The sequence below is a fragment of the Simochromis diagramma genome, unplaced genomic scaffold, assembly GCF_900408965.1.
Source record: "Simochromis diagramma unplaced genomic scaffold, fSimDia1.1 OVJJ01000271.1, whole genome shotgun sequence".
Classification (NCBI taxonomy): domain Eukaryota; kingdom Metazoa; phylum Chordata; class Actinopteri; order Cichliformes; family Cichlidae; genus Simochromis; species Simochromis diagramma.
Window position 1 is genome coordinate 147,724 of NW_024386909.1, and position 24,785 is coordinate 172,508.

Consider the following 24,785-nt stretch of genomic DNA (forward strand, 5'->3'; position numbering starts at 1 on the left):
CCTTAGCTTTGTTTGTGGCCCCGGGGTCGACAGGACATCCCCATCTAACACAACGTGACTTACATAAGCAGCCGAGTCAAAGCGACGACACTGACCTCAGAGGGACCCGGGAGGCAGGAAGGCTGACTCAAGATTGAGCGATGGAACGAGATGGAGACGGAAAACGACAGAGACAGTTCTTCACTTAAGTCGTGCACCTGATGACCTGAGCATCTGTAGTGTCAGAACTCGTTGTGCAATAGCTCTCATATACTGTATTTCTCAATAAAACAGTATATGAGAGCTATATATACACATACATACATATATATATATACTGGGACAACTTACTACAGTCAATATTTTTTACTTTGTGACTGCCTAGTCTGTGAAAAGTGCCACATAAATAAACCTTTACTTGTTTACTAATAACCTTCTGGGTACTAAGGATCAGGTACGATGAGGTGACAGACAGAGATCTGGTGTAAATGTAGTCGCATTAATATTACATATACAGTCAATAATTCCACTTTACTCACATATGTGTGTAGCACGTTTTGACATCATATTTTTTAACACTCCTCTGAGCTTCAAGTCTTTTTTGGTAAGAAAAGAAAAAGAGGTCAGTGAGTCAGTGAGTGCTGATGCGGTCAGTGAGTTATTAATATGATTTATGAAGTCAGAAATGATGCCAGTTAGTGTGGGTAAATCGAGCAAGCACGTGTACAGCTACACTAAGATCAAAATCTCTTCACAGACCACCATCACATTTGTGTGCTGTAACTCTACCGGCTATTTTCATAGAATTAATTTGATTTTTTCATTTTTTTTAGACTTAATTGTTCACTCTTACCCTTCTGCTTCCGCTGCTATCCCAGGAAACAACTCGGGCGGGGGGGTGGAAGATCTTCAGCTGCAGAGCTGGCTCGCCCGATTTCCTCCTCAAATAATTCCTGAATCACTGAGCTGTATCTCTCTCCTCTTTATCTCCTTTCTTTCTCTCTGCCTCTCTTTATTTGCTATAAACCACATCTCCAGACACTTGTTCAATATTACAAGCTTGCATAAATTTTGCCTCAATTTCTACACTTCTCTAACTTTTACAAGCCATCTATTTTCATTGGACGACTTGGACTGAAACCCGAAGCTGTTTCAGCGAAAACCTGGGTATTAACGCAAGAGCTTTCCATCAAGCCTATAAAGACCTGCTGACATTTATACAGTCAAATATCATTCATGAGGTCCCAATTAACCCGTTTCTCTGTTGTAGCCTTGTCCGTAAATTCCTAAGTATCGCACTGTACCTACGATGAAGAGATCTAAATCTCAGTCTCTGTATCTGCTGATGCCTTATTCATGTGACAGATTTGCAGCAGATAAGTGCCTCACTTTTGTAGGAATACCAATGAATAAGTGATGCTTATCCCCACTGAGTCTTGTCGCGATAAGGGGGGAGAAGAAAAAAAAAAGCAAAGGTAAAACTGAAGAGAGATGGCAGCTTGGAGAGTGCAAAAGAAACCCCCCTCAAAACACATTAAATCCTTTTTGTTTTTTTCTTCCAGCCATTTTCTTCCACTAATCCAGGTTAGCATCGCAGGACGAGAGGCAGGGCACACCCTGGCCAGTCTGTCGCAGGGTTAACACAGACAGACAAGCTCAATTTAGAGTCACGAGTTGGCCTAACCCCATCTTTGTCTTTGGACTGTGGGAAGAAGCCAGAGTATCCAGAGCGAACCCTTTTTGCTGCGAGGTGATGGTGCTCACCCCATATTTTTTTGTTTTTGACCAGTTTGACTCTAAACTCCAGCCGACCTTTGTCTAACTGCTATTACATTTTCATGCATAACGGTAAACCATAACTTTTTGTGTCTGACAGCTAGGAAAAAAAGCTTTCCTTTGAAGTTCAGCAATAACATATTGCAGCGTAAGACGTCTCATTGGAATCAGGTTAATAGTTTCCCACAGACAGCACGTGTATAGCCACAAATAATAGAAGACGTAGCAGTCTAACCCTAATTTTATGATGATGAGCTTCTTTATGGGTCAGATTCAAAACGCTGGCAGAACATCAGAGAGGAGGATGAGGAGGACTGGTTTTTGTTGTTGTTTTGGTTGCCAGTGACGTAAGTTGAGGAATAGGAGGCTTTCAATCCCAAATATCTCAGCTTTAATACAGCTAGGGTTGGGCTGGGGTTTGGCTGTTAGCCACAGAGTCGAGAGGTCAAGAACCCAGTGTAGTCTTCAGCTTACCGCAGCTAGAGACTAATTACAGTTCGCAGGGTTGCCTGTGCTCTTTGAAGTGCACTTGTATTTATTACACATGTATGTGTACGGGCCTGTGTTTCTGTCTGAAGATGGACTGGTTAGGAGCGCAGATGGTGGATTATCTGTGCTCATGCATAGACCCTTATATATGTATGGATGCATATTGTAAGACACAGTCAGCTTTTCCCCTGTAGGGCTGCTGCTTATTTAAACACGGCTGTACAAACTTTCAAAACTTGGCCTTATTTTGAGGGAACCTCTCTGGCACTAGAACAGGTGGACCCTGACAAGCCACAATAACCCGGGGCTGACAAAGTTTTCTCTTTTCTTTTTCTTTCCGAATTCGCTTGTTTTCGTTTACGTCCAACAGCACTGACAGAGCTGCTCTCTCCTTCACTCTCTCTTTGTGTTTCTAGGTAACGATTTGTTCCTGGTAGCCGTCCATGAGCTAGGTCACGCACTGGGCCTCGAACACTCCAACGACCCCACAGCTATCATGGCTCCTTTCTATCAGTACATGGACACGGATGACTTCAAACTACCAATGGATGACCTGCTAGGCATCCAGAAAATTTATGGTAAGCCTTCTTTTTTTCTTTTTTTCTTTAAATACAGCAATTTGTTAAGCAAACGCAGGACACAGCCAAGTATTAGAATTTATCAGTGTGGTCTGAGGAGTTAGTCTTCAGGCTTTAGCTGTCATACAAGCAAGCCAATAACATACTAAGCATTCATAGTCATCTTCCTGTGACATATCAAGTCAGTAGACCATGTAAGAGCTCAACTATAAGTACACTGCCCAACACACCTAACCATATGAAGCTGGCATAGCTAAAGTAAGTCATCTTCCTTCACCTGGAGCTCTTGTTTTCTGCGTTATTGTAACAAACTTTCAAAGTTACAGAAATAAGATTAAGACCAAGATTCAAATTAAGGCTCAAATACTTAAATTGAATTCAATTAAGACCTACATTTCCGATCATACTTCATCATCAGCGCGCCTACAGCACGCATCCCTCATCGACACACATTTGGAGTTGACAGACGCTGATTGCACAGTGCTTTGTCTTCTCATAAAGCTGATATAGCTCTGGGGCGGCAGTGTGAAATTCAATTTGACGGCAAAGGATTTATGGAAGCACCCACAGAGTTTGCTTCTTCGGTTTTTTCACTCGTAGTTGAATTAGTAGATGGCAGTGGCAAAATCAGTTATCAGTCTGGATACTTGTAATGATAATTCAGACGAGGCTGGCTTGTGGAGGAGGAAGCCTTAATGTTTAAATGTGTTATCGGGAGTGCCGATGCTGTCGTCTCAACCTCAGCTTGACATCCAAGTTCGGAAACGACTCGTTGGCGAATGACAGCATCGTTCCTTACAGCTGTCGACACTGTACACCAGTCACACTCTGCTGAATGGCTGCATGCGCGCACACACATAGAACCTGCCATCTGCTTACATGGTCAGGGCACGTCCCTCTGGGAGTGACAGACCTGGGCAAGCGATCAAATCTCTCTTCATCCCTCTCGTGTTTTATTCCTCTGCATTGCCCCTCCCTCCCTCTCCTCTGTGTCGTACCAAGAGTTGAAGGGCAGGACGACTGATGACAGCTCTGCTCTCAGCTTTGTACCCCCCCACCCCCCTCGCAGTAATTGGCCTCCATTTTTTTTCCACATGCCAGTGCCGGTGCTAGATGTGGTACTAAACAGGAGAAGAGGTGGGAGGTACACAGCTTACATCGAGTACAAGGTGATGCACTTAAGGTTGAGTAGGAAAAAAGTGCGACTTGGTTCTGTGTGAAGGTGGAGCGGTATAACGAGATGTGAAGGAAATGCGAGTGAATTGGCGTTCATTTACAGCTGTTGGCTTGCAGTCTGGGAGAGTCGGGCACAGTCATACGAGGAACTGTGGGAAGCTAAGAGCTGCTGAGGATCAGTTGACCTCTAGAGTTTTTGGACGTTTTGGCTTTGCTGCTTCTGTTTATTCCTTCAACTCTTTGAACCGTAGTCACAAAAAACACTGTAAAGTGCATTCGATATGTATTGACTTATGTGAATAAAAAGTTTGGCAGCTTGAAACTGTAAAGAATGAAGTACAGATCACATTCAAACCTATAGATGTGGCATTTCTGTCATGTAATCTTTTTTTCTTCCTGGACAAATCCCAATGTTCCCACTGGGCTTTGAACTTAATGACTTCCTGCGTTCTCAGAGCCCACTTCCTTTTTACAGAAGCAGCAGAGCTCAGGCACCATGATGTCGATGACTGGGATGACAGAAACAAAAATCATTAATGTTATTCAGGCCATAATTGTATTGAAATTCAGCTGAAGCCCTCAAACAGTAAACACGATTACTGGAGTTTATATTTGGGCTGGAGTTTATATTTTTAGGACTTTTTAAAGAAAACAAAATGAGCTAAATCTAATTTTACATAAATAACTAAAGGGTAAATCTGCCTTAAACTTCTAAATGGCCGGATGCCCAACAAGAGCTGCATTAAATTTTAAAAGTCTCACATGTCTTATCTTTTAGGCCTCGTTAAATCTTTGTTTGATATTTTTCCTTTAAACCATGACCATTAGCCTGTGTCATAATTCCATTATGAACAATAAAACACTCCAATATTGATATTCTCATTTTCTGTATATGTTCACTCTTTGCACATTTATATCTTTAACCACACTAGCATGCTAAAAACAGGCGTCAGCATATCCACATTGCTAGTTGGTATGTCCACATAGATTGGCTAACATATCAGTAGTGACCCTGGAGTCAGCTACAGCAATAACACTATCCTTTACTACTCCACCATGACTGTCACGTAATACTTCTGAAGTTTCTCTGTCACACAGGCCTCCTGTTTCTGCACTTACATCTCTTCACATCCTGCTAATGGCTTTAGTAGTAGGGATGAGAGGTCAGCAGCAGCTGAGGTAGCGGTCAGGGAATTGCAACATGAGAAGGTGAAACCATGATGCAAATTGAGCCAAATATCAATAGTATCGATACTCATGCTGGTATCAGTATCGGATCGATACTAGTGTGATAGGATGGATTTTTTTTTTCTTTCTGTCCTCTAAATTCAGTATGTAGCCCACTAAAAATAAAATAAGTACCTCAAACATGCACTGTGAAAAATGTCTGAACTTTTTGTGTTGAGTGTTTTACATAATACACAGTATTTATTTAAATCCAAACAGATCAGCTATATGAACGTGAACTACGAGTGGTTCATGAATGAATTCTGCGGTTATACAGTTCCTTGTAAAGGCTCTCCAGCTCCTTTGTTCTTAGGCTGCATTGCTGGTTTTCATCTGTGTTCCACTAATATCTGTAAGTGTGGGAAGTTTGTCTCCCACACCCACCCACAGAGTTTGCTGATTAGATTCCTGTTTCAAGTGCACAGATCGGTGGAATTAGCTGATTGGTCCAGCCAGTCACCACAGTACTGGTGTAACATGTGGGCCACCTGGACATCTCCAGTAAATTAACAACAGCCAGATGCTGAAATTACAGGGTGACCAAAAGAGCCAAAATCTGCCCCCAAAAAAGCTGTGTTTATTTTTTCTTGTCGTCGGTTTACCACAATGTAGCTGCAAGTACACATTTGCCTGTTTGTTTACACGTCCATCTGACTGTGAATCTCCCCCATGCTTACATAACTTCAGAGTACTTTGGCTCCACTAATCTGGGATGTATTTCAGGGGATTAACTTCAGTCAGTGAATGGAATCACTCTCGTGTAGACCCGCTGATCAGTTTTGTGGACTGGGTGATGGCTTAATCCTGCGATTGTCTGGTTTGTCAACTACAGATGGATGACACATTAAAGGAAGAGCCAACGTAAAATGTCTAAGTAGCCACTACATGTTGCCAGGACAGCTTCAGTGGGCCTTGGCATTGATTCTGCAAGTCTGTGAAAGTCTGCTGAAAGAATGGAAGGCCATTAAAATCATACATTTTATCTGATTAAGGTGAGGTCTTTCTGTCACGTTATGGGCTGAATATTGGTCTCTGTTGGCAGACTGTAGGGATGTACGGATCGAAACGTCTACCTGCAGAAAGCATCTGCTGCCAGATAGAGGCTAGCGTGCCAAGTATGTGGTGTTATTGTTGCTCCAATCAGTCAGCAAAATTATAAGCACAAAGAGCTGACGTGAAATGAGCGTCTGTACTTTTAAGACTGCAATTTTCTATCTTTGGAAGTCTGCACGGGATCTCGTTAGCACAGGTTGAAAACAACTCTAGAAAGCTCTGCGTAGGCAAATACCTGCGCAAACGTGACATAGGCGCAGTACCATGGAACAAGCGTTAGTCTTGTCACAGTCTTGTCTTCCTCAGTCTGTCTGCACCTCATCCCCTTACAGTCACAGAGTGCGTTAATCATGCAGCGTCATGCGTTATTCATAGGCAACGCCCATTTGTTATTAGCCACTGCTTCAGTGTGCATAACTCCTTTCCCTTTATCACGTACAGTAATTCATGAATTTGGCATGAAATCACATGATCTACATTTATAAAACCTAATTCTGCTAGGCCTTGTTTTTTTGTGTCTTTATAGCGTATGATATTATGCTTTGCTAAGCTGAATCTCTAAACTTGGCAGCGTTAACATCTACCCACTGATTTCTACCCACTGACCTCATCTTGTTTATCCGTGGACTCCTTTCTCTCTCACATCTTTGTTGAGTCCTCGTTGGCAGCCTTCATCACTTCTTACCTTTGTTTGTTTGTTGTTGTTTTTACAAGTGGCACCACTAAACTTGGCTTGAACATTCGTTTCTCCTGCAAGATCAGAGTGCTGGTTAGCTTTAACTGGTGAAGTAATGAAAAAGCAAAACAACATGTTGCGGAGACGTATAAGATGTATTTCTCTGACTCCCCGCAGGGCCGCCCGATAAACTCCCCCAGCCCACCAAGCCTTTGCCAACGGCGCCCTCTCCTCGCTCCCATCCTCCTTCGGACCCTCGTAAACAAGACAGGCAGACGCAACTCCCAATGCTGCCTACGCGACCGTCGCAGCCCAATGCTAAACCCAACATCTGCGATGGAGGCTTCAACACCCTGGCCATACTGAGAAGGGAGATGTTCGTCTTCAAGGTAAAACAACAGCATGTGATATCAAAACAAAGCTAGGGGCTCTTCACGTTTGGTTTGTTTCCAGCAATCTCAAGTTTTTAACCCAAGAGCTGTTTTTTTCTTTTACCAATAGCCTGGATCTCTTAGCTGTGTGGGAGCACAGAAATCATTGTTCCCAGTCCAAATCACCACTGAGCTAGAAGAGACTTCATCCCTGCACCATACGTCTGGGTGTAATACATAACTTGACTAGCTGATAACACCAACACAAGAACAACCTGGCCCTACAGTCCATCTCTGTTAGTCTTAATAAAGACCAACAGAGAAAAATTGTGATAAATATTTTATTAAATATATGAAAACACAATTAATAATAAATACATGAAAATACACTGGGAATCCTACTAACAAGAGGGCTCAATTTCAGACTGATAGCAGCCCGGCTCGGTCTTATGGTAGGATTCATGACAGGTCATAAGGTCAGTGTTAGTATGCTCAACAATCTCATTTTGCAGCACGAAATAACTGAAGTAGAAAACTTTATCTAATCGGATTAAACAGATATTGACAAAGTTTAGCTTTGAGGATATAATCTCCATTTGAAACAACAATATTGTAAATATGTATTATAAATCTGTGTAATATAAAATGTGTAATCGTATAATACACAATAGTACATATAATAGGATCTAATATATACATGATTTTAAATTGATTGCATCCTGCTTGTTATCATCAGCTACTTTTTTGGTTTTGTTTTTTAAAGTTGGGTTGTAGTTACATGCAGAATAAATTGCTGTAAGTTTGGAGGATTATCTAAATATTATTACCTAAATAAGAGCTTTTTCTGTTATTCTGCTTGGCATGTGCATAGTGTGGAAAAACTTCACTTGATGGTAATATAAGTTATTTCACAGTTTCACAGTGCGGTTCTAGCTTGTAGAAATACTGTGGAACCTGTTCTGTTCTCTTGAAGCTGTTGCCTCTGTATTTTATCCCATTATTAAAGAGGCTATTATGTCTGAAGGAAGACTTCCTAGTTAACTTGGGGTCTATTGAACTAGAATTTACAAAGAAGGAAAGGCATGCAGTGCACAGTAGAATACAGTTTCTCCTTCTCTAGAGAAGCTCAGCTTGGTTTTCATTCCAGTACAAGAGAAAAAACACACATCTTTATCCTTGGTCTTAGCTTGTGAGAGCGAGACCTTGGCAACATGCAGTAAGGAACAGAGAAAAACCCTGGGGCTGCACAAAGCTGTCCTGTGTTCTCCACAGAAAGGAGAAAGAGTGCCTCTAATGCTTTATGTGAGTGTGACTGTATTTTCTGTGGATATAAATAGACAGTATTCATTGGTTAAATAAGAGACTTGTGGAGCCAGAGTAAAACCAGTTTTCGTCCTCTCTGCACCCCTCGCTGCAACTTTCTTCTTGTTGACTCAAAAAATAAATTTAAAAAAAAAGGACTCGTGGAGCTGAAGCTGCTGCCTGTAAGGATATTTACCCAAAATTAGACTGGAAGCCCACACTGAGCCTGGTTTGGCTGTGGAAACAATACCTGCTTGTCACAGTAGTCTAGTCCAGCCTCTCTCTTTCACATGGTGCCTGCAGCAGCAGCTACTGTCAGCCTTCATTACTCCCAGGGCAACAGCCTGTCCTGATGGAGTGATGAGGATCATGGGATTTCTACAGAGCTCAGAGGTAGTGCTGAGATAAAAAAGATGTTCAGCAATCAGCCAAATGTTTTATGACTTTAGGAAGTGAAGGAGAAAGGCTCTAAATATCTGTCCCAGTGATCCCAGCGTCTGAAATTAAAATGTGGTTCACTGCTGCAGAAGTTTCCTGGTCTTAATTTATCACATTGGTCGTCTCAAGCATGACTTTGATGTCGTTTATATTTAATCTGTTTATATATCCAAGCATTGTTTTTTCTCAGTCTACATGAATATTTCATTTTTTTTTGTTTTTTTTAATGTATGGCTACCTATATATTTACCTTTGCCAAAGAGGTTATGTGATCAGTTTAGTTTGTTTGCAGGATTCAGGATTATTCAAAAACAACAATGGGCAGTTTTGCAGAGGTGGGGCTTGACCCACAGACTATATTTATTTATTACAATTAAATATCAATTAAAATAGGAAAAAAAAACAGTGAGGTGAGAAATCATCCTTATATTCACAAGAAGGTTTCAGACACAAACCTGGATTCTTCTGGATCAAGAGACTCTATTGATGCTCGGTGTTCAGTGAATTTTCAGCCTTGGTGGAAGGATGCTGTGTATGTGCTCCGCTGCTTTACTGTGAGGACCTAAAACAAGGGATGTCATGATTTTATTGTTATGAGCCAACCATTTCATATAACTCACACCTTAAAATTGTAGGATATTGTTGATCTCAGCACTGTGCTGAAGATGTGTAAAGCACAAAAGAATCTGCTTCTAGAGGCTCTTTAAAATTAGACACTAGTATGTTTAAAAGGCAGGGGTCAGTGTAAATATTGGAAAGATGTATTTCTGTAAAAGGGGTAAACGTCCTTGGCAGTTGTGATGAGGACACACGATAGCTCCGAACATCGTGAATGAATTCTGCTAGAACTTTGTAGGGGTGTAGAGGGGGTCATGCTAAAATTTGGCTTCCATCCACCGACATCTTCAAGCTCATCCTCACGATTTATTGGTGGAAAACTGACAAAAAGGCTCATAACTTAGAAAGTACGATTCTTAGTGTGGTGTATATTGTCAGCATATAGTAAGTACTGTTGACAGATTTAAAATAGCATGTCACATTTGACCTCTGACCTCTCCTTCAAAGCCAATAGATTAATCTGAAGGTCAAAGTGATAATAATGCTATTTGGAACTATTGAAACCTGCCATTGTTTGCATTGACAACATACAGGTGATGATCTATGCTGATTCTAAATGCCATGTCACCTTGGACCTCTGACCTCTTCTTCAAGGTCAAATAAGGTCAAACTTTTGTAAAAATGGCTTTTATCTTTAAATCAGGCTAAAATTTTACTGCCTTTGTTTATGCTGGCAACATTTAGGAAATGATATTGTCGATGCCTTCTGCTAAGGTGATCCCAAAATGTGTTATATCTTTAAAGTATCGTCAAGAGAAGGAGAATGAGCTTCCTAGTTATATAGATAATAACAACAATAAGCTGAAGTTAATAATGTCCAGTTATTTATAAATGAATACCTGTTATAAAAGGCTGTAAGTGTAATAAGCTAAAGTTTTAGCCTAAACCCTTTGCTCAGTAATTTTTTGTATTGATTTCACTTTTGTGTATTGCTAGGATTTATTTACTTATATTTACACTTTCAAAATAAAAGAATCATTTTTATTATTGTATGTTCCAATAGTTCTCCAGGATGCAATGGACCTGCAGAGATGTGATGGTTTGTGGGGAGAGAGCCCATTTTAGCAAACAGATACTAAAACGATAAGGAGCGTTTTGATGAAGTCATATTTCAGCTGTTTCTTTTGTGTCGCACTTGCTGCTCATCTGTACACTGCAGCCGTGTTTTGTTACGCATCATTTGGCTTAGTCCCGTCACTTTTCTATTAAGCACTGTATTATCAATTGTTTCATAATTCACAAACTCTGTAACGTAAAGCTGTGATGTATGATAGCTTATGTGCACAGTGCTTGAAAAACAACCCGTATGCAAAAGACATCATGTTTGCAATTTGTCTTAGTTAATGATAGTGTGCTAAATAAGCAGGGGAACCTGTAATTGCTCGGCTTAAGTGGGCATCCACTTATGTTAAATTGGCATGGTGCTTCCATTATTTTGTTGGCTTTCAGCGTTTCGCTGGCACCGCCTCACATTTTCCTAAACATCCCGGGGAGCGGAGGGGAAAGATTTGCAGAACACATGTAAGCGTAGCTGTAAATCCACTGTGTTCACATCGTTAAGACCACCAGCAATATCAGAGTCATGATGATTTGTTCTCCCCTTAGAGTAATCTGCGTCTCAGCCCGTGAATCAAGTGTGTTTAGTGAAGTGAAATGAATAAGGGAGCACGGGTTTGACTTGGATTCCCTCTCCAAGTGTGCTTTTCTGGAGGAGCAGGTGGTCCTAATATTTCTTGATTCTCAGTGAGTATTTTGCCAACTTTCTGCGAGCAGACTGACGTATCGTGTTAACGCCTCTTTCCTCCTGGTAGATGAAGCTGCCCAACTGTAAAACAGTTTATCTGGAATCATAATTAGAGATGTTTGGATTACTCCGGACTCTGATAAATTCCCTTCAGAACCAGCCAATGTACATGCACGAGTTTACAGACTGGCTGCAGCGATGGCTCGCTGAGTTTTCAGGGGGTTTTTAACTTCACAAGGCTGATTTGTTCTTTACTTGATTGTTCGATTGATTCCTTGCTTGGTTACTTTGCTCTGCGGGTCCATTTGGCCCTGCATAACTGGGTTGTACTCACCATCCCAGCTTGATTGTTTTGGAAAACCAAAGGCCAGTCGATGCCAAGTCATTATAGCAGAGATCTCAGCGGTCCCGCCGCCCCTGACAGGTGGTCCAGCAATGTAAAGTAGGGAGCTTTAAAGTGAAGGTGATCTGGTGAAATTCACTGGGAGCAGTGAGGTTTTCAGTGCAATTTCATTGTTGATATGCATCATAGTAGGCTTTTGCAGCTCATTGTTAGAGCAATTCAGAGCTTGGATTTCTTTTCACATGGACCCGCTGCTCTGCAAAAGAAAAAATAGGCTGCAGGAAAAAGTATTGTTGTATTTAAAATGATCATTCAGGGCACAACTCTGATGAGGATGTATGTCGAAACTTTGGATATCGCAAGTACTCTGTTTTAAAACATATAGGAGGCTACAGGTTTGTATACGGAACATCTCTTATCAAACCAGGATATTTGGATGATTGCTGTCATCAAATATTTTTGCTGTTCTAGACCTTCAGATGCTCACAGAACAGGTATTCTTAATGAGTGGCACTAAAACAGCAGCAGAAAACAGTGAATCAAGAGCGATAACGTTGCCGTGCAGAGACAGAGGTTTCTGTTTTTAGAAAATATTCACATGTTCCACCTGTGAATTTAAAACGGAGAGCAGATTATCAAAGACTCGCTGGGAAAAATGGTCCACTTTCACGTAACGTTACAGATTCAGGATCGATGAGTAACATTCAGGGCTGAGACGCCCTGATTGTGGCTCTTTATGACGCAGAAGTCCTTGTTATAAGGAATGCTGGGATAGACTAGTCTTTCAAGCAGTGCTGAAAGATGTCTGATTTATACGGGTTAACATTAATCTACACAGCCAGGCCGGGAGTCATGCTTGTTAAAGGTGGTTTTTTTACGGTGGCTCATTTTTCTTTCCTAGTGAGGTGACACGGGGTCACCCGGGGTTCACCGATGACTTCACAGATCCAGTGTCAACGGTAAATGCCCCGTAAAGCTACAAAGTTACTGTTGTTTTATGGTCGCAGCCACTTCAGGTTCAACTTTCTGTGAACCCGCAGGCCATATGCTCTCCCACCGGAGCTGGAAGCAGCACACACATTCATGTATATGCATGCGTACACTGGTGAAGAGTGCTTTCTCGGGCTTTAATTACAACCAGTTTTTTCCCGCTGTACCGCAAACGTGCCCGCGTGTGACGCTTATGCTGTCTGACAACAAGCAGACCAAAAAAAAGTTTCCAGGAGTTCATTCAATTCCCATCAGGCTTGGATTGTAGTAAAATATGGATGGAGTCTCAGACATCATAATTAAAGTTTGGATTTGGGTTTATGGCTCACTGCTGTCTTGTCAGTTTTTAGAGGCAGAAAATCCAAACAGGGATTTGAAGATTTTAACTAAACATTCCCTACAACATGCTTTTCTTATAGCTGCAGTGTTGCCTTTATGGAGCAAGAATTCAAAACAAGGATGCAAGGATTACAAAAAGGGAAATTACTGTGCTCATGCTTTTCTTTGTGCTATAAGGTCTCTTTTTTCCCAAAGTAGTTTTTATCCCTAAAGCTAATTTTTTTTATTAAAGCTCACTGTTCAGTAAAACCTCTCTGTGAAAGCGGTGCTATAGAAATTGTTGTAGCTCTTGTTAGGTGACACTTTAAAGCTCCAAATTCATTTCACCCACTATGTCTCTGCTGTCGTTTAACAGTGACTCATTATGTTCGGACACTTGTAGCTGCATTACACGGACAGGATTAGAGCCTTTTGTTGTGCCCACATGCAGGTATACGTTTTTTCCCCTACAAGTCTATATATAAGCTTCCACCCAACACTCGACACACTAATGCTTTCATCTACTCTAGCTTCCATTATTGGTGTGTTGCCCGTTATATAGACATATAATAAATGGAAACTACCACCCCTCTCGCCCACTCACTGAGGGACACTTCGTTCCTTCGTGTGGACAGATATAGAGCAGGGGATTCTGGGATGCCGCGGGGCGCCTCGCTGTTCAGGATTGCCGATGCCGGAGCCACGCTCCTTGACTATGACATCCATTAATGAGAAAGCAGTTGCCAAATGGGCAGTAAGCTGTCGTGTCTTCTTAATATCTTTTTCAGCAGTGGAATGAAAAGCAAGAGAGAGAGAGAGTCCAAAAATAGCGCGCGTCTGGAGTGGATTTTTAATGCCACCAATTCAGTTTTCGGACAATTGTAAGACTTCTTTTTCAGGTGTCCTGAGAATTCAAAGAGAAAGAGAGATGAAAAGCTGAACACCACTCTCGTGTCTAATTTTAATCTAAAGCCTCTGGGTGATTAGCTTAGCTTAGTTTAACTGAGCAGAAAGATGAGAAGCAGGGGGGAAGCAGCCAGCTTGGGCATGCTCAAAGGTAACAAACCCCCTACCAGCACCTCTGAATTTCACTTAATAATGTGTTATGTGTTATCATTCGTTTTAATCTGTACCCACATTCCAGTTTGAAATGTGCCGGCCGCTTGCCCATTTTCTAATCTTTGTGTTAAGCTAAGATAACTCTCTGATCCTTTTCTCTTACCATATGTTTAATGTCCTCCTGTGAGATTGGTACCTAAGTGCTTCAGAGCAGGAATGTCAAACTTATTTTATATCAAGGGGCCACGTACAGCCCACTTTGATCTCAGGTTGGACAAGAGGAGTGAAACTTGACTTTCTGTCAACCTACAGACATTTAACTACTAATTTAATCCCTGTGATATCTTAATATAAGATGAAGAAGTGTAATTTTAACAGCACATCTCAGCTTTTCTGCATAAAATTATAGAAAAAGTTCTGCTCACTAAGCAGAAAGTCATTCTATGGTTTATCTATTCTATCTTTGGTGTAGCAAATACAGGTACAAATTTATGCCATCCATCGTACAGGGAGTGCAGAATTATTAGGCAAGTTGTATTTGTGAGGAATAATTTTATTATTGAACAACAACCATGTTCTCAATGAACCCAAAAAACTCATTAATATCAAAGCTGAATGTTTTTGGAAGTAGTTTTTAGTTTGTTTTTAGTTTTAGCTATTTTAGGGGGATATCTGTGTGTGCAGGTGACTATTACTGTGCATAATTATTAGGCAACTTAACAAGAAACAAATATATACCCATTTCAATTATTTATTATTACCAGTGAAACCAATATAACATCTCCACATTCACAAATATACATTTCTGACATTCATAAAAAAACAAAAACAAATCAGCGACCAATATAGCCACCTTTCTTTGCAAGGACACTCAAAAGCCTGCCATCCATGGATTCTGTCAGTGTTTTGATCTGTTCACCATCAACATTGCGTGCAGCAGCAACCACAGCCTCCCAGACACTGTTCAGAGAGGTGTACTGTTTTCCCTCCTTGAAAATCTCACATTTGATGATGGACCACAGGTTCTCAATGGGGTTCAGATCAGGTGAACAAGGAGGCCATGTCATTAGTTTTTCTTCTTTTATACCCTTTCTTGCCAGCCACGCTGTGGAGTACTTGGACGCGTGTGATGGAGCATTGTCCTGCATGAAAATCATGTTTTTCTTGAAGGATGCAGACTTCTTCCTGTACCACTGCTTGAAGAAGGTGTCTTCCAGAAACTGGCAGTAGGACTGGGAGTTGAGCTTGACTCCATCCTCAACCCGAAAAGGCCCCACAAGCTCATCTTTGATGATACCAGCCCAAACCAGTACTCCACCTCCACCTTGCTGGCGTCTGAGTCGGACTGGAGCTCTCTGCCCTTTACCAATCCAGCCACGGGCCCATCCATCTGGCCCATCAAGACTCACTCTCATTTCATCAGTCCATAAAACCTTAGAAAAACCAGTCTTGAGATATTTCTTGGCCCAGTCTTGACGTTTCAGCTTGTGTGTCTTGTTCAGTGGTGGTCGTCTTTCAGCCTTTCTTACCTTGGCCATGTCTCTGAGTATTGCACACCTTGTGCTTTTGGGCACTCCAGTGATGTTGCAGCTCTGAAATATGGCCAAACTGGTGGCAAGTGGCATCTTGGCAGCTGCACGCTTGACTTTTCTCAGTTCATGGGCAGTTATTTTGCGCCTTGGTTTTTCCACACGCTTCTTGCGACCCTGTTGACTATTTTGAATGAAACGCTTGATTGTTCGATGATCACGCTTCAGAAGCTTTGCAATTTTGAGACTGCTGCATCCCTCTGCAAGATATCTCACTATTTTTGACTTTTCTGAGCCTGTCAAGTCCTTCTTTTGACCCATTTTGCCAAAGGAAAGGACGTTGCCTAATAATTATGCACACCTGATATAGGGTGTTGATGTCATTAGACCACACCCCTTCTCATTACAGAGATGCACATCACCTAATATGCTTAATTGGTAGTAGGCTTTCGAGCCTATACAGCTTGGAGTAAGACAACATGCATGAAGAGGATGATGTGGACAAAATACTCATTTGCCTAATAATTCTGCACTCCCTGTATTTTCCATTATAGCCATTGCTCGGGCCTTGTGTTTGACACCCCTGCTTTTTAGCCTTTTTAGCAGCGGCAAATTTCCCATGATGACATAGTTTTTCCCGAAACATAAACACACCTAGTTAAAATAAACAGTTGCAATTGTTGTTTCCCATGAAATCACTTTTTGTTCTCTAAAAAATACGACTGAAGTTTATTTCAGAGTATAAAATTGCAGAAACTGATAACACAGCCAGTCATTTTGGCAGTTTGATGCCGGAGCTGCTAAACACCGTTCTGCACTCTTGACTTTGGGGATGGAGGCTTACATCGTGCACAGAGCGCCGCGCTGACATTTATTGGATTGGAAAATGTCCCCGCAAAGATGAACTGTAAAGCTGGCGTATTAGAATTAAAATCTAATGGAAAGAAAGAGCTGCAGGTTGAGAAGTGAAAGCTGCCGTGTTTTGTTGCGCTGATGAAGGTCGCGCTTCATTATTTACAGCAGTTACAGTTACGTCCCTGCAGTCTTGCTTCTTGGCCTTGAGCACATGTAGAAGGCGTACAAAATGCATCAGCGCACATGTATTTTAAAAAAATCTTCTAGAGTTCAGTTCCTCAGCGAACAGAGTAGACTTCAGCAGATAGATAACTGTGACCTTAATCCTCATCCGTCTGAAATATTTGCACCCGTGCTCTGCTGACGACTCAAGCCGAGTGCGTGCGTCATGTTAGACGAGTGAGAGGTCAACGCGGCTGTCATCCAGATATCACTGTCTGTCATATTCTCACCTCTTCTCTCGGCACATAAACACAAAAGGCGGCAGCAGATGCTTACCCGGGGCTGACGTGGGTGTCGAGGTTTTTAGGTTTAACCTCATTTTTACACAACAAATTCAAAAAAGCGTTGATCTCTCGGAATAGCTTCATTGTCTCCACTTGTTGTTCTTTGCTAATAACAGGGCGGTCTACTTGCTCTTTTGTCCTTTGCAGAAAGATTTCACGCCGGTTCTTTTCATTTTCATTGATTGATAAGTATTTATGCAGTGTTCAACGATTTGAGTCACTTCTTAAATGTGCCGTGTTCTTGTTTTTCATTCCTGTGTTGGCGCTTTACGTCGGGGCAAAGTCTGTAAGTCATCAGCCTCGAACTTTCTAAGAGTCTGATTGAGTCATGTACCCAGCATGCCGCTGTGAAGGGTCGGCGTGTGAACGCGTAGTGTAATTCACACCAGTGTGTTTCAGCTCGGCTCACAAAGATTAGTGATGCTGAGTTGTTTTGAATCTCTGTAATCGTTTTTTTGCCCCTCTCGCTTTCTAATCGTGTCGTGTCACTTGGTTACCATTTTATGTTGTGATTTTATGGTCGTTTGCATCGCTAGTCTTTTTATGATTTTCTGGATCTCTGTACACGTCTGACGCCACTTTGCTGTTGCTGTTGTTGTTGTGTTCTCTTTGTGGTCATTTTGTGTCACTTGGTTGTCATTTTATGGCTGTTTTGCATCTTTTTGTGTAACTTTATGTTCACTTGCACGCTTTACTAATCATTTTGCCTACATATGCAATTGTCTTGCATTTCTTTCTCATTTTTTGGTGTCACTTTTATGATTTTTTTGCATCTCTTTGTAGTCATTTCGAGTTTTTTTGGCTGTCTGGGCACATTTGGCTTCACTCTGTTGTTGTTTCGCCTCTTTGTAGTCATTCATTGTAATTTTATCGCTGTTTTGTGCCTCATTTTAGTATTTTGTGCCACTTTAAATCTCAAGTGATACTTGAGGCTGTTTTGTTTGTTGAATCTATCAGTCATCAATAATCTTCCCCACCCCTACTAGTGGCAGACACCAAAAGATATTCCCACAGGTCAGGTGTCAATGCTGCGGTGGTTCAGAGCTGTTAAGGTGGAACGAGGAGGATCCGAGCATTAATTAGGCACACGGTTTTAGTCGTGATTGCTGATTGGTGTCTCTGTGTAATGATTATTTGCCAGTCATCTTGCGGCAGAATCCTCATGAATTAATGCGCTAAACAGATACCTGTTCATTTCAGAATTAATGAAGTGCAAAGTGCTCCCCATCGTGTGTGTGTGTGTGTGTTTTGTTGATTTGTCAGCTCAGCAGGTCAGGTACTTCATGCAGTACACCAATGTGTTGTGCAGTATTGATTTTGCCAACGAAACACTCGGTTCAGCTGTTGGTGAGGCAGTTTGGGATCCGCTTCGCAAACTTTCCTCAGCACAAAAACTCATCGGTAGAACCAGATTTTTTTTTATTTATCCAGAAGGGCAGAATTTATATTCCTGTAGAAACCAGATTTGAATTCAGCCTCATCGCTCTGAATAGATCGTCATGTGCCATGAGACTGTATACGTGATAAACTCCGTACCACCCTTTTCCTCAAAGCGGAGAGCGGTGTGATATTTCCATCTTTCGCTAAGACTGAACTCGCTCTGATTATTCTGAACGTTCCTGTAATTGAGAAGCGCCTGCTGAAATTTTCTACAAGTCGCCCGAGCTTTGTTTTCAGAGTGGGAGTGGGAAGTTGGGGCAGGCGGGAGAAAGAACATTTTCCCTTTTTATGAAGTCAAAGGGACTCAAATGGCTCGGATTTCACAGTTTTGATCTGTTTTCAATTACTCGGCCAGGCCGCGTACAGAAGAAAATGCTGAACAACTGAAATCTATGGAGGCAGTAGGTGTGGAGCGAGAGTGGGAGAGGAGAGGAAAAAGCAGAGGAATTGGAATGAGAGACAAGGGGAAATGAAAAGAAAGAGGAGGACGAGTCCAGGGAGAGTGCAGAGTCCCAGAGAAACAATTGGATTAGACAAAGAGAGAGAAAGAGAGCTGTGCAGAGAGTCTTTGATAAATTGGCTGTTTATTTAGCTTTCGCTGTGAATGAGGCAGGGTGCGATGATGTGCTGTCTCCCCTGCATCCCTCGCTACGAGGTCGGGCTTTTTGGCCCGAGCGCCCAGCGTGTTAAGGAGGTGCAATTGGCCATTCATTGCCAAAGGGTGGGACATCTTTCTGAGTCCTAATGGCTTTTGCAGCTGTGTCTCTCCCCGGCTCCCTCTGTCATCAAGTTTCATCCAACATCAAAAAGACACACCTTCCACTTGTCTCCCCCCCCCAAAAAAAAAAAAAAAAAAAAAGAAGTCAGCCCCTTGGGTCCTCATAAAGCTCCTGACTATCACTTTTGCCCCTGTTACTTGATGGTTTTCCCAGCATGTTCTTCAGGGTAGCGACAGTCGCCGAGGCTTTCCAGACAACCTGAGAAAGCACATGTGCGTCTTAAAAGCATCACGGCTGTCACCAGCAGGCTTTGTTGTATGAGCAGCAAAGCAAGGCGGTGGCCTGAATTCAGCGTATCAGATAGATTCACTGCCAGCTGTGTCACTATATGCAGAAATTCCTTATAGCTGTAGTTTGTTCTTAGATCAGGGCAGCGTGTTGTTTGGGATCTTAGAAACATTCATGTGCATTTTTTCCTACTTGATCTTCTGGTGATGTTTTTCACACATGCGTGCGTCTTATTCTCTAGAACACACTGGATTCTTCCTGTGATTGCTGCTGCACTGAAAGAGGAAAGCTAAATCTTCGTTAAGCGGGCTTTTTGTTGTTGTTTTTTGTTGGGGGGTTTTTTGCCAAAAAGGCCTTTATAGGATGACGGCAGACATCATGCTTTCAACTTCTAAGGGTATATTCTACCTCTGACAATCTGTGTGTCAGACCTAAAAGGTTCTCATTTATTCCTAACATAGTCCTCTGTTCCCTTTCAGGACCACTGGTTTTGGCGGGTGAAAGATAACTCTGTAATGCAGGGATACCCCATGCCCATCCGAATGTTCTGGAGAGGCCTGCCGCCCAAGATAGACGCAGTCTATGAGAACAGCGAGGGCAAGTTTGTCTTCTTCAAAGGTGAGTCCTTTACACTCCACCACCATCACTGTTTAGTAAAGCTGTTTTTCATTACAGGCAAAGCATCATAAAGCTTTTTATCTGATCCTGCAGTGCTGTAGCCCAGTTGCCTCCGTGCAGTCCCGGCTTACAGTAGCTCCATGTCTGCTCTGTTATCCCTACAAGTCATCGTCTTGTATAAGCTGGATGCTCATTCCTCCTATATTCAATTTCCATGTGTGTATGTTGAAAATAGAGGGATTTTTTTATGTTATCATGCTCCCTCTGAGCACTGCAGAGTTTAGTGCAAGTCTGGGGAGGATTAAAGCAGTTGTTTTGCTTTGGTAGGAAAGTTTACCACAAACAGTTTTGCCTTTTAATAATGCATGTGTTGCATTTTTCTGCTCCAGTGATATATTTTCATATAAAATCGTCCACTGCAGTTAAACACAATCTGTATGCACAGGTCTTGGAAATCACTGGAACAGCATGTGCAAGGAGAGCCTCGCCGCTTGATGAGACGTGATTTTAATTGTTCTTCTTTTTTTTTTTTTGCTTTACTGAAAGATTTGTCTTCACATTCAAATCTAGACTGAGCCCCCAAAACACAGCTTTACGACTAATTATGTCTGAAGCTGCAAAGCCACTTAAAAGAAGCAGCAAACAAACACGGCCCTCATATTTGCATACACACAGAGAGGACGGGAGGCAGGGAAAGGCAGGGAAGGAAGGGTGTTGATGAAAGGAGACGTAGGTAACAACGAAACTCTGCTGGGATAAAAAAAAGAAAAACTACAAATCTTCTCTCAAACTCGTTTCTATTTCCAACACCAAACAATTCCTGGAAATGCAGACTGCTGGTCCCGGGTGTGCCACGAGCTCTGCAAGTTTGATTTCCCTGCCTTCTCCTCCACCCTGCTCTTTACTGGGCAGCGGTAGAGTTAGAAAATTCATACTAACAGAATGCCTTTTTTCATTTGAACACACGCAGCTGATTTCCCAGAAGGCCTTGTTCTGACTGTCACCATTTGGAAGAAAAATTAGGAAGAAAGTCGGTCAGAAAGCAGAAGGCGGCACTTTAACTCCTCGTCTAACCAGGCGTTTTGAATATACTCTGAACAGCTCTCGTCTGATGAATTCTCTTAAAATACATCCACAGATGGGGACGTTGGAGTCTGCTTTGGCTGTCGTGGCTGAGACACTGATTAGCTTAGTGCTTTTTGGGCAGGTCTGGAAACAGACACAGTATACATTAAGAGTGTGCTCTTCGTTCCTACGCCAATGTCAGTGTATTAGTTGTTTCCCTTGCTGAATTCTTCAGAGACGCGAGAAGTTCAGCATGAATTTTAAACGCATCAGTCAAACCGGGCCTGCTGTGTGGATTGCTAATCAGGCTATATGCCCTTACAGAATTACCATTCACAGTTTGGCAACACCATGCAGGCAGATTTAGAAGAAGGGTGTTTTACATGGAGAAATGTTGATTAATAAGAAGCTGTGTTGTGAATTGAAATTAAATTAATCAGATTAGCATGGGCTTTTGCAGCTTTACTCGGAGGCGCCCTGCATATGCACAGCACACATATAGGGGTATGTATTTTCCTCCTGGGAGGCAGGATCCAATCAGAGCTTGATTGAGGCTTTTGTGTCAGAGGACAGACAAAGCTACTCCCTACATCTAAATTATGCAGACATGCTTATATTGTTTTATTTCAGATTAAGAGCAGAACAATACGCAGGCTCGGCTAATGTGGTAGGTTAAACCTGCATTTTTTCTAATGACCAGCAGGGGGCAACTTTTATCGTTGCAGAAAGAATAAAGGTCTGTAGAAATCTATTGGAAAATTATGACTTTGATTGATAGTTTCAAGTCTTTCTAAATATAACCTGATTTTCATTTGGCAACCCTATGGTCCCCTCCAGAGTCATAAAAGATCAGTGATACTCACCACTCGCTCATCACGTCCAATTTTAATCACTTAGAGATGATCAAAACTCTCACATTGAACTCGAGCTGTAGGCTGGACCAGTATTGGCGTGTACATTGAATTTTAAATTAAAAATGTCATTGAATTCACTCCCAACCAGTTTCGCCTGGTTCTGCTTTGTTGTTGTTTCTTCCTGTTAAAAGGGAGTTTTTTCCTCCCACCGTTTCCAAATGCTTGCTCAGAGGTTTTCTCCGTATTCTTGTAGGGTCTTATTTCAAGTTTGAGGTCATGGTGCTGGTTACAGTTATACACAGCCACAGGTATTTGGTATCCTGCTTATGTCTGGCTCTCTTCCTGTGTGGTATATTGTGTCAGTGCAGATATTCACGGTGGCCATGAGAGGTCAAATGCTCTGCAATTTAAGAAAATACCAGCAAATATAAACATGCTGCAAAAACACTCAAAACTTAACAGAAGTTTAATAAAGCAAAACAAAAGTAGGAAAAAGTGTTTTTTTTTATATAATACTCTACAGTAACGTATGTTTTCTATTAGCCACTTACTGTTAGCCACTTACTGTTAGCTTGTCACTTCTGCATCAGAGCTAGCTACCAAGTGTTGCAGCTAATGTTAACTCCATGAATTATATAAAGTTTTTATTAACATTTTTACTGTTTTTGGCTGTTCTTTGTAAAACTGTTACCCCATAAAGAGGTTTTTGTATGCACTCGATAGCTAAATGCAGGATAAAATGTCTCAAACAAAGATATTTTCAGCAGCAGATTCTAATCTGAAACATTAAGTAGAGAAGAGGGGACGGTATAATGAATTTAGGTATGAATGCTCATTGCCCCAGACGAAATAAAACATTTAGGACAGAGCATCTAATTTTAGCCAAAACATTAATACCCTGGCATTTTGGCTCTGAAAGGATGAATGCTCGGGTCCTGAGCAGGAACTCTTCTAACACAGTGTGACCTTTTAGTACATTTACTGTTCCCTACCTTATACCACAGGGTTACAGATGGAGGTATCATGCAAAATAGCAGTCAGTTTACACTTCTGTTTTTTGTGAGAAATGGGGGTTATGTTTGGTTCATGTTCAGTAGTAGCAGTCAGCACTGTTCCTGCTCCATCGGCGCAGTTGTAGCAGTTTTTAGTTTTATGGGAGAATATCTGACAAACTTAGAATCTCCATAGGCTGTTTGTTGTACGTGGAAAAGCCTGCGATGATTTTTGCTTAAACGTCGTGTCGAAGAATACATTTCCAGATCTGAACGCGATGATTTCAAGCAGACATTAAAGCCACGGGGTCACACTGGGCGTGCGTATGCATAATAAGTTAAGTACTCACAGGCGCATGTGTGGTTCCTGGTTTTCCCGTTTTTGTGTGTGGCCTGTAGAAAGAGGAGGCGTCTCCTTTTTGGAACAAATCTTCATCCTATATAACACTTTTCATACACTGTTGAGGGCAGGCGGGGGGGATTAGTCGCTGCAGTGCAGCAGATGCCAGAGCCACCACTACATCAAAGCAGCCCTCACAGCTCTGAAGATGAAGCTCGACTTTTATGTGGAGGCCGATGCAAGTCGACTCCAATTTAAAAAAGAAAGCGAGAACGGAGAATCCCATTCTATGTGGGATTGGGGGGAAAAAAGAGTGAGAGAAGGGAAAGTTTGGGAGTTTTTTTATGAATCAATTTGAACTCATTCTTTCTGGGGACGGGTCACTATTAACCTCAGGGTGTGGCGTGTTAGCGTGGCGTATCAAGGCCGGGAGGAAGCGTGACCCACGGCGAGCGGAGCGCTGAGAGAGAATGACTTGAAATGACAGGAATTTCCTTTTGAGAAAAAAAGAGGCCGTTGCAGGTCTCGCCTTCCCATTTAACATTCAGCCAACACCCTGTCCTACTGTTCCTTCCACCTTTCCATCTCTAAGGTATTCGTATTGTTTAAATACTTTAGGGTGAAATGTCAGACATGGGGAATTTGTGAAGAAAATGAATGAGGCCAGATATTGCTGGGATTTTGCCTCCCTTATTTGACATCCATTTCCTGCATTTGTTAAAAAAAAGAAAGAAAGAAGTTGTGTGGTCATCTGTAAAGCTGACCCTGCAGAAATTCCATGTAGTGTTTCGGGCTGATTGGTGTTTAGTTAGACACCAGGGAGGCGCGAGGATCCGGCTCTTTAAACACAGCCAGTTAATCGGATTCTGCAAACACGGTTTGAATCTTTGATTCTCTGTGTTTGTCTTAAAAACAAGCTTTAAAAAACTTAAATTTACTTATATTCAATGTCTTAAATGTTACAGAGTTTCAGAGGCGACTGAAGCGTACTGTGTGTGTGTCTGACATCTGCACGTCACACACTCCTCCTTGTCAGCCCTTTTTTATGTTTTCCTCCAAACCCTGATTTATTTTTGTCAGCGCCGCGATTATTGAAAGAAATACTGTAAGTATTTTGCAGATATTAAACCGATGATTGCTCTTTTCCCGCTCATAAAACAGCAAACATTCATAGCCTCAGGCTCCGTTTCATTTGATTTAATCATAAAAAGGGAATAATAAAAACGCCATCTGCTCTGCCTTTGTCATTCCTACTCCTTCTTTCCCTTTTTCTTTTCTGCCACGTACCTCCCCCCACACACCCCAACACACATTTCCTCTTGACCCACCCTACGCCTCCACCATTGATGAAGAAATGCACTTCCTGGGGTCACGCGGTGTCAGAAATGTGCTGTTTAACCTAATTACTCCACAGGAAGGAGGCTGTAGAGAGGAAAAAATGG

At 41.9% G+C, this 24,785-nt stretch overlaps 1 protein-coding gene across 2 annotated transcripts in view; it reads left to right on the forward strand.

The window, feature by feature from the left end:
* LOC120736178 (matrix metalloproteinase-16-like) overlaps nucleotides 1–24,785 on the forward strand; it is a 73,233-nt gene that overhangs the window by 42,712 nt on the left and 5,736 nt on the right. For both annotated transcript variants that reach the window (XM_040036156.1, XM_040036157.1), the window contains 3 exons: nucleotides 2,661–2,822; nucleotides 7,132–7,343; nucleotides 19,954–20,092. In XM_040036156.1, coding sequence (XP_039892090.1) covers nucleotides 2,661–2,822; nucleotides 7,132–7,343; nucleotides 19,954–20,092 — 513 coding nt within the window. The remainder of the gene's footprint in view (nucleotides 1–2,660; nucleotides 2,823–7,131; nucleotides 7,344–19,953; nucleotides 20,093–24,785) is intronic.